The following is a 17,606-nucleotide window of genomic DNA, read 5'->3' on the forward strand; positions in this document are numbered from 1 at the left end:
GTCTTAGTTGTAGTTTTTATTCAGTCTTAGTTGTAGTTTTTATTCAGTCTTAGTTGTAGTTTTTATTTAGTCTTAGTTGTAGTTTTTATTTAGTCTTAGTTGTAGTTTTTATTCAGTCTTAGTTGTAGTTTTTATTCAGTCTTAGTTGTAGTTTTTATTGAGTTGTAGTTTTTATTTAGTCTTAGTTGTAGTTTTTATTCAGTCTTAGTTGTAGTTTTTATTTAGTCTTAGTTGTAGTTTTTATTCAGTCTTAGTTGTAGTTTTTATTTAGTCTTAGTTGTAGTTTTTATTCAGTCTTAGTTGTAGTTTTTATTTAGTCTTAGTTGTAGTTTTTATTTAGTCTTAGTTGTAGTTTTTATTTAGTCTTAGTCTTAGTTGTAGTTTTTATTTAGTCTTAGTTGTAGTTTTTATTTAGTTTTAGTCTTAGTTGTAGTTTTTATTTAGTCTTAGTTGTAGTTTTTATTTAGTCTTAGTCTTAGTTGTAGTTTTTATTTAGTCTTAGTTGTAGTTTTTATTTAGTTTTAGTCTTAGTTGTAGTTTTTATTTAGTCTTAGTTGTAGTTTTTATTTAGTTTTAGTTGTAGTTTTTATTTAGTCTTAGTTGTAGTTTTTATTTAGTCTTAGTTGTAGTTTTTATTTAGTCTTAGTTGTAGTTTTTATTGAGTTGTAGTTTTTATTTAGTCTTAGTTGTAGTTTTTATTCAGTCTTAGTTGTAGTTTTTATTTAGTCTTAGTTGTAGTTTTTATTCAGTCTTAGTTGTAGTTTTTATTTAGTCTTAGTTGTAGTTTTTATTCAGTCTTAGTTGTAGTTTTTATTCAGTCTTAGTTGTAGTTTTTATTTAGTCTTAGTTGTAGTTTTTATTCAGTCTTAGTTGTAGTTTTTATTTAGTCTTAGTTGTAGTTTTTATTTAGTTTTAGTTGTAGTTTTTATTTAGTCTTAGTTGTAGTTTTTATTGAGTTGTAGTTTTTATTTAGTCTTAGTTGTAGTTTTTATTTAGTTTTAGTTTTAGTTGTAGTTTTTATTTAGTCTTAGTTGTAGTTTTTATTTAGTCTTAGTTGTAGTTTTTATTTAGTCTTAGTTGTAGTTTTTATTTAGTTTTAGTCTTAGTTGTAGTTTTTATTCAGTCTTAGTTGTAGTTTTTATTTAGTCTTAGTTGTAGTTTTTATTCAGTCTTAGTTGTAGTTTTTATTTAGTCTTAGTTGTAGTTTTTATTTAGTTTTAGTTGTAGTTTTTATTTAGTCTTAGTTGTAGTTTTTATTTAGTCTTAGTTGTAGTTTTTATTTAGTCTTAGTTGTAGTTTTTATTGAGTTGTAGTTTTTATTTAGTCTTAGTTGTAGTTTTTATTCAGTCTTAGTTGTAGTTTTTATTTAGTCTTAGTTGTAGTTTTTATTCAGTCTTAGTTGTAGTTTTTATTTAGTCTTAGTTGTAGTTTTTATTCAGTCTTAGTTGTAGTTTTTATTTAGTCTTAGTTGTAGTTTTTATTTAGTTTTAGTCTTAGTTGTAGTTTTTATTTAGTCTTAGTTGTAGTTTTTATTTAGTCTTAGTCTTAGTTGTAGTTTTTATTTAGTCTTAGTTGTAGTTTTTATTTAGTCTTAGTTGTAGTTTTTATTTAGTCTTAGTTGTAGTTTTTATTTAGTCTTAGTTGTAGTTTTTATTTAGTTTTAGTCTTAGTTGTAGTTTTTATTTAGTCTTAGTTGTAGTTTTTATTTAGTCTTAGTCTTAGTTGTAGTTTTTATTTAGTCTTAGTTGTAGTTTTTATTTAGTCTTAGTCTTAGTTGTAGTTTTTATTTAGTCTTAGTTGTAGTTTTTATTTAGTCTTAGTTGTAGTTTTTATTTAGTCTTAGTTGTAGTTTTTATTTAGTCTTAGTTGTAGTTTTTATTTAGTTTTAGTTGTAGTTTTTATTTAGTTTTAGTCTTAGTTGTAGTTTTTATTTAGTCTTAGTTGTAGTTTTTATTTAGTCTTAGTTGTAGTTTTTATTTAGTTTTAGTCTTAGTTGTAGTTTTTATTTAGTCTTAGTTGTAGTTTTTATTTAGTCTTAGTCTTAGTTGTAGTTTTTATTTAGTCTTAGTTGTAGTTTTTATTTAGTTTTAGTCTTAGTTGTAGTTTTTATTTAGTCTTAGTTGTAGTTTTTATTTAGTTTTAGTTGTAGTTTTTATTTAGTCTTAGTTGTAGTTTTTATTTAGTCTTAGTTGTAGTTTTTATTTAGTCTTAGTTGTAGTTTTTATTTAGTCTTAGTTGTAGTTTTTATTCAGTCTTAGTTGTAGTTTTTATTCAGTCTTAGTTGTAGTTTTTATTTAGTCTTAGTTGTAGTTTTTATTCAGTCTTAGTTGTAGTTTTTATTTAGTCTTAGTTGTAGTTTTTATTCAGTCTTAGTTGTAGTTTTTATTCAGTCTTAGTTGTAGTTTTTATTCAGTCTTAGTTGTAGTTTTTATTCAGTCTTAGTTGTAGTTTTTATTTAGTCTTAGTTGTAGTTTTTATTCAGTCTTAGTTGTAGTTTTTATTTAGTCTTAGTTGTAGTTTTTATTTAGTTTTAGTTGTAGTTTTTATTTAGTCTTAGTTGTAGTTTTTATTGAGTTGTAGTTTTTATTTAGTCTTAGTTGTAGTTTTTATTTAGTTTTAGTTTTAGTTGTAGTTTTTATTTAGTCTTAGTTGTAGTTTTTATTTAGTCTTAGTTGTAGTTTTTATTTAGTCTTAGTTGTAGTTTTTATTGAGTTGTAGTTTTTATTTAGTCTTAGTTGTAGTTTTTATTTAGTCTTAGTTGTAGTTTTTATTCAGTCTTAGTTGTAGTTTTTATTTAGTCTTAGTTGTAGTTTTTATTTAGTTTTAGTTGTAGTTTTTATTTAGTCTTAGTTGTAGTTTTTATTGAGTTGTAGTTTTTATTCAGTCTTAGTTGTAGTTTTTATTCAGTCTTAGTTGTAGTTTTTATTCAGTCTTAGTTGTAGTTTTTATTTAGTTTTAGTTGTAGTTTTTATTTAGTTTTAGTCTTAGTTGTAGTTTTTATTTAGTCTTAGTTGTAGTTTTTATTTAGTTTTAGTTTTAGTTGTAGTTTTTATTTAGTCTTAGTTGTAGTTTTTATTTAGTCTTAGTTGTAGTTTTTATTTAGTCTTAGTTGTAGTTTTTATTGAGTTGTAGTTTTTATTTAGTCTTAGTTGTAGTTTTTATTTAGTCTTAGTTGTAGTTTTTATTCAGTCTTAGTTGTAGTTTTTATTTAGTCTTAGTTGTAGTTTTTATTTAGTTTTAGTTGTAGTTTTTATTTAGTCTTAGTTGTAGTTTTTATTGAGTTGTAGTTTTTATTCAGTCTTAGTTGTAGTTTTTATTCAGTCTTAGTTGTAGTTTTTATTCAGTCTTAGTTGTAGTTTTTATTTAGTCTTAGTTGTAGTTTTTATTTAGTCTTAGTTGTAGTTTTTATTTAGTCTTAGTTGTAGTTTTTATTTAGTTTTAGTTGTAGTTTTTATTTAGTTTTAGTCTTAGTTGTAGTTTTTATTTAGTCTTAGTTGTAGTTTTTATTGAGTTGTAGTTTTTATTTAGTTTTAGTTGTAGTTTTTATTTAGTTTTAGTCTTAGTTGTAGTTTTTATTCAGTCTTAGTTGTAGTTTTTATTTAGTTTTAGTCTTAGTTGTAGTTTTTATTTAGTCTTAGTTGTAGTTTTTATTTAGTTTTAGTCTTAGTTGTAGTTTTTATTTAGTCTTAGTTGTAGTTTTTATTTAGTTTTAGTCTTAGTTGTAGTTTTTATTCAGTCTTAGTCTTAGTTGTAGTTTTTATTCAGTCTTAGTTGTAGTTTTTATTTAGTTTTAGTCTTAGTTGTAGTTTTTATTTAGTCTTAGTTGTAGTTTTTATTTAGTTTTAGTCTTAGTTGTAGTTTTTATTTAGTCTTAGTTGTAGTTTTTATTTAGTTTTAGTCTTAGTTGTAGTTTTTATTCAGTCTTAGTTGTAGTTTTTATTCAGTCTTAGTCTTAGTTGTAGTTTTTATTCAGTCTTAGTTGTAGTTTTTATTTAGTTTTAGTCTTAGTTGTAGTTTTTATTTAGTCTTAGTTGTAGTTTTTATTCAGTCTTAGTTGTAGTTTTTATTCAGTCTTAGTTGTAGTTTTTATTCAGTCTTAGTTGTAGTTTTTATTTAGTTTTAGTCTTAGTTGTAGTTTTTATTTAGTCTTAGTTGTAGTTTTTATTCAGTCTTAGTTGTAGTTTTTATTCAGTCTTAGTTGTAGTTTTTATTCAGTCTTAGTTGTAGTTTTTATTCAGTCTTAGTTGTAGTTTTTATTCAGTCTTAGTTGTAGTTTTTATTCAGTCTTAGTCTTAGTTGTAGTTTTTATTCAGTCTTAGTTGTAGTTTTTATTCAGTCTTAGTTGTAGTTTTTATTCAGTCTTAGTCTTAGTTGTAGTTTTTATTCAGTCTTAGTTGTAGTTTTTATTCAGTCTTAGTCTTAGTTGTAGTTTTTATTCAGTCTTAGTTGTAGTTTTTATTTAGTCTTAGTTGTAGTTGTCCAGGTTTTAGGAGAAAGCCTCTGTCAGGCCTCTGAAGATGAACTTGTTCCCTTTTAGTTGCATCCATCCCATAATGCTCCCATCAGTCCTCATCAGGTTGCATTCCCTCTTCTCTCCCTGTGTGTCGTACTCCAAGTCGTTTTCTTCCTGCAGCTTTAGACATCGACAAGAAAACTACAACTAAGCTGCTGTTATCTGATGAAACTTTACTTTACTGCAGTTTAGCATCAAACCTGGAGGTTGGAGTTAGTTTAATAGTCATTTTTATTTTAGTTTACTAGGTTATTTTTTCACTGCTAGTTTTAGTTTTAGTGAACTATAACAACCCTGGTGCAGTTCCCAGACTTGACCAGTAGGTGTCAGTGCAGCCTCATGTTAAAGCTGCAGCTCAGTGGGTGCGTCTCGTTTCGTCTCATCTCTCTGGACTCTCAGGGAGTTTCCCTCCACGTGCTGCTCAAAAGTCTCATTACTCATAGAGACAAAGAGACAGAAACTTCAAAAAAGCTCGTTCTCATCGGCTCTGACTCCGGTTCAGACGTGTGTCAGGAGTTTCCAGGCCGACGATGATGATGATAATGATGATGAGTCACAGCATCAAGTCTCATACTGTATTCTGACTCTAATTCCACTTTAATATCAACGTCATGTGTCAGTTTAATGAAACTAAAAGTGCACATTTGGTCTGATTTTCAGATTTTGCCTTTATAAACCACATGATAAAGTATTTACCATACTTCATGTTTGGTATCTTTTTATTTCAGCACAACTTTTTTTTCCACTTTAACCTACTTTATTAACACATTGGGCCCAGAAATAAACTAAACCCACAGAGAGCAGTTTCAGCCGATTCCTCCTCTTGTTTTCTAAAATTACAAGAAAATGTTGAATATATCAAAAGCAATGCAACACCGTGCCGTGCCGTCCCGCTGTTTACACTGGATAAATATTTCTGTAGCCTGCTATCAAATGAAAACCAACATATCTCTGGTTTTTTTTACACACTCTGTCAACGTCAAACAAAAACTGGAAGTTTGACAAATGTACTTTGGAGTGAGCTCTAGTTGTTTTTGTTGTAGTGAAGTTTATTTCCACAGAACCAAGTCACTGAGTCCTTCACACTCTGGTGAATGAAATAAAATGTAAAGACGATCAAACAACTGAGTGAATAATAATAAATCAATAAATAATAATGATAAAAGAGTAATGTAAAACAAACACACGTCTGATGTATGATACAAATAATAAATACTAGGAACTTATTAATGACTGTAAATCTGTCTCTGTCTTTATGTTTTCACATCGTCTGCTAACGAACTTCTACTGCAGTTAATCACAGCTTTATTTTGAAGAAGAAGCTTTATTGTCATTGCACACGATACAACAACACTTTGTTTAGCAGCAGTCTCTTGTAGCAGCTACTGTATCAAGTGTATTAAATATAAAATAAATATATACTTGGCTGGAAAAACTTGATTTCGCTTTTTCATTACACCTCTTATAAAAAACAAATTCTCTCAATCACAAGAACAGTGCTGGAGTCAATGCGGAAACATTATCGCAGACCATTCCCATATATTTTGGCTATGCCCTGTATGTAGGCTACTACTGTGGGAAAGATCTTGGGATACACAATTCCTAACAGTGTGATGGTCCTCTATTTCTGTGTCTTAAACGAAAATGTGGTTATTAAAAAAGACTGGGATCTGTGTAAAATGTTGTATGTTGATGGCTTGTAAAAAACAAAATGCTGGTATAAAACTGAGTCTCCAAGCATTAACCAATGGATGGACAGAGTAAAGGAAATGTGGTTAATGGAAAAGATGACTCTCTCTCTCCGATCTAGAGGAGCCACCTTTACCAGGAAATGGCAGAAATGGACTGCCTTTATAAAAACAACTGAGGACATTATATTATGGACATTATATTTAGGTTTATCAACCGAGGAGCGTGTTTTCGTTTGTGTTTTTGTTTTATTTTCTTGACAGTTTGTTGTCAACTTGTTTTCTCTTAAATTGAAAATACTCAATAAAAAGTATCAAAAAATAAATATATATGTATATAAAAAATATATAATAAAACGTTTTAAAATCAGAAATGTGCAAAAAGAGTACTTATTATAATAGTAAATAAATAGAATCAATAAATGTGTATTAAATATGTGGTGCAAAGGAGCAGTTATTGAAATAGTCCAGATTCTTGCACAGAATAGTGAATATGATTTTACAAGAGGAAATACGTCATTTTAAAGATTTAAATAAACTTTTCTGACATGAATCTGTCAAACTGGATTAAAGCTGCAGGGAAACATGAAAGTGAGGTCTTTAACGTCTTTAAACCTCCACACACTCCTGGTGAAGAGTGTGTGTGGAGGTCACAGGAAGTGAAAACTCCTAAAAGGAGTTCGAGTTCACAGAAACTGAGATGAATCACTTTCTACTGTATTGGGGTTGTTAGGCAACACAAACACACACACACACACACACACACTTACCATGGAAGGCACAAATGGAGCGAGGATTCCCCCGACTCTGCACGACATGGAACACACCCCGAGACCGGCATTCCTGAAAACATGAACAACATGATGTCATCGATCATGTGACTCATCTGTGGTTCGATTCTGTTTTATCTTCAAGATCCATTTAAAGGGATACACCCAAAAAAATGTTTTCATGTCTTGCTTCACTCCCGAGTCCATGACCAGCAGATAGACACCATCCTTTCGACTGTGCGTGCAGTAACAAGGGAGATAGAGCCGTATCGCCCGTAATTAGCTTAGCTCAAACGCTGGAAGTGTATAGGTAGTGTTAGCCTGCCTCCACCTAAAGTCGCTAATTAGCTTAGCTCAAACACTGGAAGTGTATGGGTAGTGTTAGCCTGCCTCCTACCGAGCTGAAATCAGCAGTCAGAAGCTGATTTCATTTTAGCTCTAAACTCTGTAAATATATCACTTTATCCACATTTCAAACATGTTTAGGTGAGAAAGTAGCCGTTTAGATCAGCAGTGTGTCGTTAATTTGTCTAAATACCAGCTGTTTACAATTTTGTTTGGACGATTTCGGCGCTACTCAAGCTAGCCGTTGTGACCAACGCACTTCCGGTTACTTTCACAAATTAAAACACCCGCTGCCCTTTACATACAGAAAACCATGAGGATAGAATTTGTGCTTTTACTTTGAAATAGGAAGCTAACCTACCCTCGATGTAGCTAGCTTGAACCAAAATAAACCGTCTTTGCTTGAACCCTCCGTTTTGACCGATCTCGTCCCGTTACCGGCATTTGACCGCTCAAGATGCCTTACCGGAGAGTTTTGTCAGCTCTGAGACGAAGATCGGCCCGCCGGTTTCCCTTTAGAGTTGCTGAAGAGTTTCTCTGATGACTTTAGGTGGAGGCAGGCTAACACTACCCACACACTTCCAGTGTTTGAGCTAAGCTAATTAGCCTCTTTAGGTAGGAGGCAGGCTAACACTACCCGTACACTTCCAGCGTTTGAGCTAAGCTAATTAGTGACCTTAGGTGGAGGCAGGCTAACACTACCTATACACTTCCAGTGTTTGAGCTAAGCTAATTACGGGCGATACGGCTCTATCTCCATGGTTACTGCACGCACAGTCGAAAGGATGGTGTCTATCTGCTGGTCATGGACTCGGGAGTGAGGCAAGACATGTAAAAAAAAAAAAAATGTTGGCGTATCCCTTTAACACACACACAGACACACACTCACCTGATGACCGTTGGGTAGAGCTCAGACGTGTAGACGTAGGCGATGTTGAACGCGGCGCTCACCATCAGTTTCCCCAGCAGCGCCAACGACGTGACGCTGAGCAGAGTCCCTGAACACAACACGACACATTTAAATTAAATGAACATGGACATTTCCCAACTCCCCACGGTCAAATGAAAAGTCACTGGGGTCTGATTTTTGGCAAGGAGGTGTATCTCTGGGTAAACTCTGAATATCCCCGGTTTCAGAATGAAAGTCCATTTTTTGGACCCATAATGCATTTTAACAACATCCATGAAAATATCAACCTCCGCCTATGGATTTTTTAATGTATTTTAAGGTAAAAACATTTTAATTAACAGCTATCACCCTGAAACTTCAGAAGTTTATCACTTACATTAAGACAAATATTTTTTGTATTACAAGTTTTGTCAAATTTTATGTTTAAATATGTAAATGAGGTAATATCTAATGAAATATGCGCTCATTTGCATATATTTCCAGAACAGAAATCTGAACAATGGATAAAGCCCCTTTCAAAATTCTTGTTTTATTTTGTTGACATATTAGAGTCAGAAGTTTTTACAGAGGGGGGTTTTGGATATCTCTTTTTATCACTCTGTAAATGAGAAAATACTGTCACCAGCCCTAAAAAAAAAAAATCCAATTTCGCCCTGTTTCTTGGAATAAAATGTTGCATAAATGATATATCAACAATCCCCTCTGTAAAAACCCTCAGAATATAGACAGGAATAAAAAATAATAAAATAAAAACATAGTAGTCACTGACAATAGAGGAATCATGTGTTTTTGCAGCTAAAACAACTGGCCAGGAAGGGGCTAAAAATGTTGAAACCCATGTCAAAAGTGAGTTTCATGTTTAGTCAAGACCCAGCCCTATACAGTATGTATTTTAACTGACAGATGAGAAAAGAGTCTCACTGTCTCACTCTCCATCTCTCCTGATATTTACATGTACACATGGTTGTCGCAGCAACAGACATGAGATCAGATTACAGGTGATTTGGTTTTAACTGCAGGTTTTCTGGAAGGGGGCGGAGCTTCAGCCACAGAAACCTGACCTGTGGTCGATGACCTCACTTCCTGCTCTCAGTTCAGTTTTTATGTCTTGAATTAAAAAACCCAAAGTTGTGATCATTACCGGTAAGCCACAACCACAACGAGAAGACAAACCGACCTCTGAACCACGTGTTGTCATGACAATGACAAAACACTGAGTGAGGAAACACTGTTTTCATGTGTATTTATCCTCTGAGATGACGACATATTTGTGTAGAAGTTGTTGATTTTATGTGTTTTTTAATACGTCTTGACTGTTTTTTCTTTCTTTTTTTTAATTTATTGTAAATCAAATTCCCTTTTTAAAAAAAAAAAAAATGCAGAGTGTTGTTGTGTTGAAGGAACAATCCAGAAATGTGAAGTGCAAACGAACCATTAAGGTTTTCTTCCTCTTCTCCTATCTATGCACTTTCTATGTATCACTTATTTCCTTACTTTTGTTTTGTTACTTGTGTGTTGTGTGCCACTGTGCCACTTTCACTGTTAGATAAGATTTATCTCAATTTTATTTTAATTTTGCCCTTTTTTTTAACTGAGGGCTACATATTCTGGTCATCTACGTATTCTTCTCTGTGGTGTGTAAAGAAACTTTGGACTCTGAACTTACTGGATCAGTTTAAATATTCAGGAATGAAAATCTGACTCAACACAAACAGCCGTGGGCGTTCAAGTGTGGCGTTAGATTTCAGTGTATTGACCTTGACAACAGGCCGCTGGCAGCTGGTGATGTTTGTGCACAGTTTGCTGAAGCTTTGGAGCTCCTCGTGTCAAAATCAGTCTTTCACAAATATTTCAAAGCTTTGTGGTGAACTGGATGTTGTCAGCTGCTCTAAACCTGCAGCTCTTTGCATCTAAAAGCTCCAGTCTGTGAGTCTGTTTCAGCAACATAAAACCATGTGCAGACAGTGAAGGGGTCTGAATACTTTCTGAATGAAGTGCAGCAGCTAAACTGGTTTAAACACAGATAATAATCTGACCCTCAGAAACCCAGCTGTTGTCTCTGAACTGAAGGAAGGAAGTGAAAAATCTTAACCGTAGCTGATTCTGAGTGAGATCAGCTAAACGCCACTTCCTTCCTTCACTCCACTTCAGACAAACGCTTTTTATAAATACTCTGCATCTGGCCTGGTCTGATCTGATCTGATGTGGTCTGTGTTGCTGCCCCTACCCGTGTTCTCGGGGATGAACATGGTGCAGAGGCAGGCGGAGCCGGCCAGACACAGGAAGCTGGCCATGCTCTTCCTCCGACCGGCCCTGAAGACACAGGTCGACAGGTCAGACAAGGGTTAACAGGACAAGACATAGCATCACCTAACATAACATAACCTGGTCCTAGCATATTATAGCATAACCTAGCATACCATAACATAACCTACCATTACTTGGCATAGCATAATATGACATAACATAACATAACCTAGCATAGCATCATCTAACATAACATTACATAGCATAGCATAACATAACCTAGCATAGCATCACCTAACATAACATTACATAGCATAGCATAATATAACCTAGCATAGCATCACCTAACATAATATAGCATAACATAACATAGCATAGCATAGCATAGCATAGCATAACATAACATAACATAGCAAAGCATAGTATAACCTCAACCTAGTATAACATAACCCCTCACATTACCAAGCATAGCATAACATAACATAACCCAACCTAACATTACTTAGCATAGCATAACATAACCTAACCTAGCATAACATAAAATAGCCTAGCCCAACATAACATAAACTATAATAGCCTAGCCTAACCTAAAATAATCTAGCCTATCCTAAAATAACCTAAAATAGTCTAGCCTAACCTAACCTAGCTAAACATAACATAACCTAAAATAGCCTAGCCTAACATCAGCAAAAATAGCCTAGCCAAACCTAATCTAACCTGACCTAGCGTAGCCTAGCCTAATCTTACATAACACAACATAACCTAAAATAAAAAAAACATAGCATAGCATAGCATAGCATAGCATAGCATAGCCTAACCTAACCTAACATGAGCAGCTGAGGATGGCTCTGTATCAATAAGTCATTAAGTGATGCCCTTCATCTCTTTTTTTTCAAATCTGATAAAACACAAATAAGACACAAAATTGCTGAATTAAACATTTATAATAATATGAATCCTTTTCATAACATTAAATGCGGTGAAACAGAAATCATGAAAATAAAAATAAAACTAGAGCTGACAGATTAAAAGTGGAAGCAGTAAAAATATCTGTCCAAAGTTCAAAAGTGGATGAAGTGAAACAAACACACTCAGATTAAACCTTCAAAACTGGAAGTTGAATTTATATTTTTATAATTCATAATTGTTTGTTTAATTCCTTCTAATCCAGACCTACAGAAACCTGCCTTGCACAAAAACCTCCACATGTTAACTTGTAAAATAAAGTACTAAGTGTGCGTTTACCAGTGTTTGTTGATGAAGTATATGCACATGGGGTATGCAGGCAGCTCCACCAGGCCGTACATGGCCACGTTAACGTAACGGTCACCTGACGTGTCACTGGCGCCCAGCGTCAGACCATAATACACCAGGCTGCACGCATACCTGCAACACACACACACACACACACACACACAGATGGTTGAAATTCCTCCTCACACCCTCTAACAGGATGTATATAAACTCTGAGTGTGAGTGTGTTGTTGATTTCCAGCTGTGATACACTGGGCGGTGTCCCACTGACCTACATTACATCATCATCATGTCAGCGTTGTCATGGCAACATGGTGGCTACGACCTCAGACCACACGCTGCTAAAAAAAAACAGAACTACTGCTCATTCAGCTACGTGCTAAAATTAAAAACGCAAGAGAGAAGAAGCTTGTTGCCTCAAGACTCTGTGACTGTGTAGAAGTTTAATATTTCATTTTCATTTTCAGTTTATTCAGAAGAATTTAAAACACCTGCTTCTTTCTTAAAACAAAAAAATCCTCATATCAGATGAAATGTCGTAATAATGAACTGGTTTACAGCCAACAATTCTATTTCATTACATGTTGTTTTTATATGTAATTTCCCTTTTTTCTTTTCTAATTCATCCTCTTAAACTGAAAAATATTTGTGCAGCTTTTAAAAGAACTCCATATTTTGACACCCACCACAGAAATACACTTCTGTTTTAACTTGATTTTTGCAATTTGGTGCTTGACTTGACAATTTCCTTCTGTGATTGTCTTCCTATGAAACTGACTCATACAGATAACTTCTGCAAATTTGCAGGTAGAAGTCGACTCTTTGTGTTTTGAAAACCAAGTCATTTGATTGGACAGAACCATGACAGGAGGAACCAAAACAAAACCAAAGCAACTGTATAATGCAAAGGTGTGTGCAGCACAACATTGGCTTGTTATCCCTATTTTTCAACTCTTGAGATTGTACTTTTTTTTTTTTCCCCTTTTATTGCGCTAGACATTCCTGCACGTTATTTGAGTTTTTAATAGTTTCTCATCAGTATTTTTTATCTACCATATTTATATTTATCTGTGCAAATGTGAGAAGTGTGTGTATGCGAGAACTGTGTGAGGAATGTCGAATGTACTGGTTTTTTTAATCTGTTTTGTGTATTTATGTAATGCAGCAACTTGTGGCACATGACTGTCCATGACATATTTCCCTGTGGGGATAATTAAGCAATATATCACGACAGGCCGTGGTATATGCTCATTATACCACGGCTAAGGGCGTTGTTCCCCCTTAGAGTGGTATAATGAGCATAGACCACAGACTGGAGTGATATATTGCTTTTATAAAACGGTTACCAATAATGACAATATGAAAGAGGGATACGCAATCAATTTCATGTAGTTTTATTTAACCAGAAATACATATTATCCAATAAAATAGCCTCACTGTGAAAAAAATAGTCCCACCTCTCCAGACGTTAGCTCCAAGTAGCTCTGCAGCTCGTCTTTTCCTCTGCTTTTTTTCAGGTTAATGTCACTGCTCAGTCCCCTCTACCATTGTTAACCCTCCCCGGAGGTGAAAGTTCACCTTAAACATGTGAAGTCAACTACTTTAGTCCGTTTTTTAACATCGTAAAAACATCAACTGTCTTTGGCTACGGACTGCAACAGTCCGTTGTCATGGATACATGACAACTTCCATTCATACCAGTCATACGTGCCTGAGGCGGAGTGATATCCTACGCTGTGATAAGGCTTTAGAATAGTAGCCGTGGTATATGCTCAATATACCACGGCTAACAACCAATCAGATCGCCGGATTTCACCTTTCTGTTTTATAATAAAGTTTATATTGATTGATTGATTGATTGACAACAGTACGGAAGACATTCGCAACAAGCTCTGTCTTTCTTTCTTTCTTTGTTCTTGTAAACACAGATTAAATGTGCATTGTTAAATGTTTTTAAATCGACTCATTTGAACTTCCTCCAGACTCCAGACCTTTGAATCCGATCTGAGGAGCCTCTGTTTTCTAGACTGAAACAACTCGCTGTGAAGTTTCTTGTTGAGTCAAGTCATTTTCCTGCAGCATACCACACTGACTCACTGGTCTCAGTGTTTTTCTGTGTTCGTGCACCAGCGTCTTGTTTTCTAGGCGTGTGCGGTCGGTGCCAGTGTGAACTGTGGCCACGGCTTCCTGCTGCTGCTGCTGCTGCTGCTGCTGCTGCTGCTGCTGCACCGTGCTGTGGTTCACTGGTGTTTTATCACAGTTACGGTTACACCAGTCCTGTCTCCGCTCTGACCTTCTGAATGGGCCTTTCTTTCTTCCTTCCTTTCTTTCTTTTCTTTCTTTCTTTCTTTCTTCCTTCCTTTCTTTCTTTCATGCTTTCTTTCTGCTGTAAACTTTGAACTCCGCCTGCTTTGGATTCCTTTGCCTTTAAATGGCATGTACTGTACTGTAGCTCCGCCCACATCTGGCTCAAGCTCCACTGAGATATCTGAAGAATGTGAGCGGCCAGGCCAGCCCTTCAAATTAAAAGCACCAGCTGGTTTATGTTCCTTAGAGCAGCAGTGGTTTTTAAAGTGGAGGTCCCCAACTTTTTATCACATTTTTTTCCCAGAAATACTGTTTTTTTTCCCTGAAATTTCTTGAAATTTAAACGTACATTGACTTAAAAAAGTAACATTATTCAGTCTCTGGACAAGTATTTGTGCATTTCTGGTGTTTTTGTTTCAAAATGTTGTCCAATGGGGGGGTTGGTGGTCTAATTTGTGTCAGTTTAGGGTCCTTGATGTGAAGAGCAGTGGTTCTCAAACTTCGAGAGCATTGGTTGGTGAGTTTTACATCATCTTCCTGTGCAATATTTCACAATAAAACCCCAGATTTAGAAATGAATAGAGATCGTCTAATGACACGCAGACAGACAGAAAGACAAATGAGGGTGAATCAAAAAGTGGCTTCTTATTAGAATATGACAAATTTCCCATGAAAACATGTGGGGTTTTATAGCTTCTGCAGTTTAGCCCATATACTGATGGCTGCAGGCACTATTTTTAGAAAAAATAAAAAATGTCTGTAAAAGTCACTTAGTAAAATGAGTCCCACGAGGGGTGCGAGTGCCCCAGGTTGAGAAACGCCGCCTTAGAGGACATAAAGAACCAGACTGAGCTGCTCCTGTGTCAACAAGTCGATTCATATTTTAAATGTTCTGATCTTTTTAAACTGTGAGCTGCTGAGAGACGATGAAAACCAAGAGTAATTTAACTAACCTGGTTGTTATTATAAGCTACTGTAGGAGCCAAATATATTCTGCCTGTTTCTTTACACAGGTTTTATGCCTTTATGCATTAACACATTGAGTGGGTGTGGTTCTTTTCTTTTACTTGCTGTGTGTAGTAAGGGGGGTTTTGAACACAAAGGGAACTAGAAGCTCTAAAATATTTGTTGACTTTCATCTAACCATCATCTCACCATCATTATTATTATTACAGTATTTACTGAGACTATTATTTTTCCTTTTTGCTACAACTTCCTTCTTACCTTTTAATTTATAGACTGATTTTAATCTCATTTACTTTATTTATTTATTTTTTAACCCACTATATCTGTAGGAAATCTGCTCTTGGAGTTTTTAATGATTTGTTTTTATTTCATGGATTGCAGAACTTTCTGTCATTTCAATCAATCAATCAATCAAAATAAACTTTAATGTCCCCGGAGGGAAAATTGTCTTGGACAATCAACGCTGTACATCCTGCATACAGATATTAAAACCATTCACCATTTCACATACTCACACACACAACCAACAGAGATCACTACAGACAGTACGACTAAGTTCATAGTTCATACAAAGTAATAAATCATTACTGTAATAAATAATTATTGCACTTTCTCCTATATATATATATATATTGCATCTTGCCTCAGTATTGCCACAGTCTCTGGGTCTAAATTGCACCTTTTAAATTAAACTAAATTGCACCATTTCTAATTTGTTTCTTGTTTTATGTCTTGTTTTGATTGTTCGAATTGTGATAAAAGTCACCTGAACCTGAAAACTAAACTGCTTATTGGCTCTTTTTTGATTTTTGTTACAACAAACACTTTGTCGACTCTTTGTATCTTTGGACACGTTACAACGTGCGTGGGAGGAAGTGTTGAAAGACGTCTGCAACGGCTACGTTTTATTCCTTTGACATAAAGCTTGTGTGTTTCCAGATGTGCTGAGTTTTATTTTGAAGTCTTTCTGATAAAGTGGGTGTGGCTTCTTCCTGCTCTTAGTTTAGTTTAGTCTAGTTTATTATTACAGGACAGTGTACAATACCATTAATCAATTTTAGAACAGAGAAAAGATGGTTGTACCAGATTTAGCCACTAGGGCTAATTTCCATCTGTAGTCCCAACATAAAACTCACAATACAAATCACAATAAAATACTCTCTCTAGTTCTTCTTCTGTGGTGCGCCGTACTCACCAGACGTACATGAGCACCATGGTCCTCAGCCGGAGGACCGGGTGGACCACCAGCTGCAGGACGCCACCGCCCCTGTTGTCTCGGTTACCGCCTCCACCGCCGCCTTTGACCCGCTGCAGCGTCAGGTGGTTGGCTGCACCGTTACCGTTCATCAGCGCCATGTAGCGCAGGACCTGCCAATCAGAGCAGAGCAGAGCAGCGCACGCAGCGTGAGGACCGGTGGTAACCACGGCAACGGGCCAGGTGCAATAAATAAAAGCCCTTAAAGGGATAGTTCAACATTTTGTCAAATTGTCCCATTGCCATAATCCCTATAGTCATATAGCAGTAGGTTCGTTACCTTTAATTGTCGGTGCAAGGTGTTTTTAGAACGGCGGAGCAGAGCCGTGAGCTGCTCAGAGCTATGCTACGGAGGCTCATTATGGGATTTCTTGGTTTCCCTCATCAAACTCATCAAATACACAATCCAACAACTCCACAACGCTCTGGTGGACAAGTTGTGAGCTGCACATTCACCACGCTATGAGATAATAACACAACGTTACCACACAGAGTTGTTTTAGAGGGAAATTCATGCAAAACCGCTGGTGCACGTTGCCTTCAGGGACAGTTTTTCATCAACAGTCTCTGTATTTACCTCTAAAACAACTCTGTGTGGTGTGTGGCTCATGGCTCTGCTCCGCCGTTCTAAAAATAGCTTGCACCGACAATTAAAGGTAACGAATCTACTGCTATGACTATAGGGATTATGGCAATGGGCCAATTTGACAAAATGTTGAACTATCCCTTTAGAGAAAGTTGCTTCACCGCTTTTAGAATATGAACAATAATCTATAAAGAGCAATGATATAAAAACTCATGGCTGAATGTTTCTGGAGGGTCAGATCAGGATCCTCTGACTGTGTTTTTCTCCTCCTGTATAAATAAAGTTTGATCCTGTTTTTTTCCTGAGCTCAGCGGAAAATGTGAACAAGCTCAGAGAGAAACGGTCAGAGAGAAGACCGGTCCTGTCTGACTCACTCCGCTGGGGGAGGAGGTGGAGCGACGCCAGAGACGACACTCCCTGATTACGACTCGGCCCTGAGGAAACAAAGACTAGAAACTCTGAGGGAACAAACTAAGGAAAGAAACTGAGTGACAGAAACTTTATCATTACAGCTCCACAGCTTTAGAAAACTGGAGATACCATTGTCTTGCTCTGATAAACAACTGAACCAATGGAACTTCCTGTCAGAACATTTTAGAATAAAAGTCTGAAGACATGAGGAAGCAGGTGGTATTAAACGCCACAATTAATTGATCGTAAAGATTCCTAAATACCGTCACTTTCACAAAAATTTGATCTTGGAACCATATCGACAGATGTTTTTTTATCTAACGTAACATTGAATTGGTAGGAATTTAAATGTTA

At 35.0% G+C, this 17,606-nt stretch overlaps 1 protein-coding gene across 1 annotated transcript in view; it reads right to left on the reverse strand.

The window, feature by feature from the left end:
• Positions 1 to 17,606, reverse strand: part of slc22a15 (solute carrier family 22 member 15) — a 31,879-nt gene that overhangs the window by 3,237 nt on the left and 11,036 nt on the right. The window contains exons 7-11 of the mRNA XM_085799211.1: positions 16,196 to 16,368; positions 11,719 to 11,859; positions 10,454 to 10,539; positions 8,206 to 8,314; positions 6,972 to 7,044 (exon numbers count right to left, since the gene is read on the reverse strand). Of these exons, the coding sequence (XP_085655337.1) occupies positions 6,972 to 7,044; positions 8,206 to 8,314; positions 10,454 to 10,539; positions 11,719 to 11,859; positions 16,196 to 16,368 (582 nt within the window). The remainder of the gene's footprint in view (positions 1 to 6,971; positions 7,045 to 8,205; positions 8,315 to 10,453; positions 10,540 to 11,718; positions 11,860 to 16,195; positions 16,369 to 17,606) is intronic.

Source organism: Trachurus japonicus, chromosome 15 (genome assembly GCF_045865225.1).
Source record: "Trachurus japonicus isolate A0001 chromosome 15, Traja_1.0".
Classification (NCBI taxonomy): domain Eukaryota; kingdom Metazoa; phylum Chordata; class Actinopteri; order Carangiformes; family Carangidae; genus Trachurus; species Trachurus japonicus.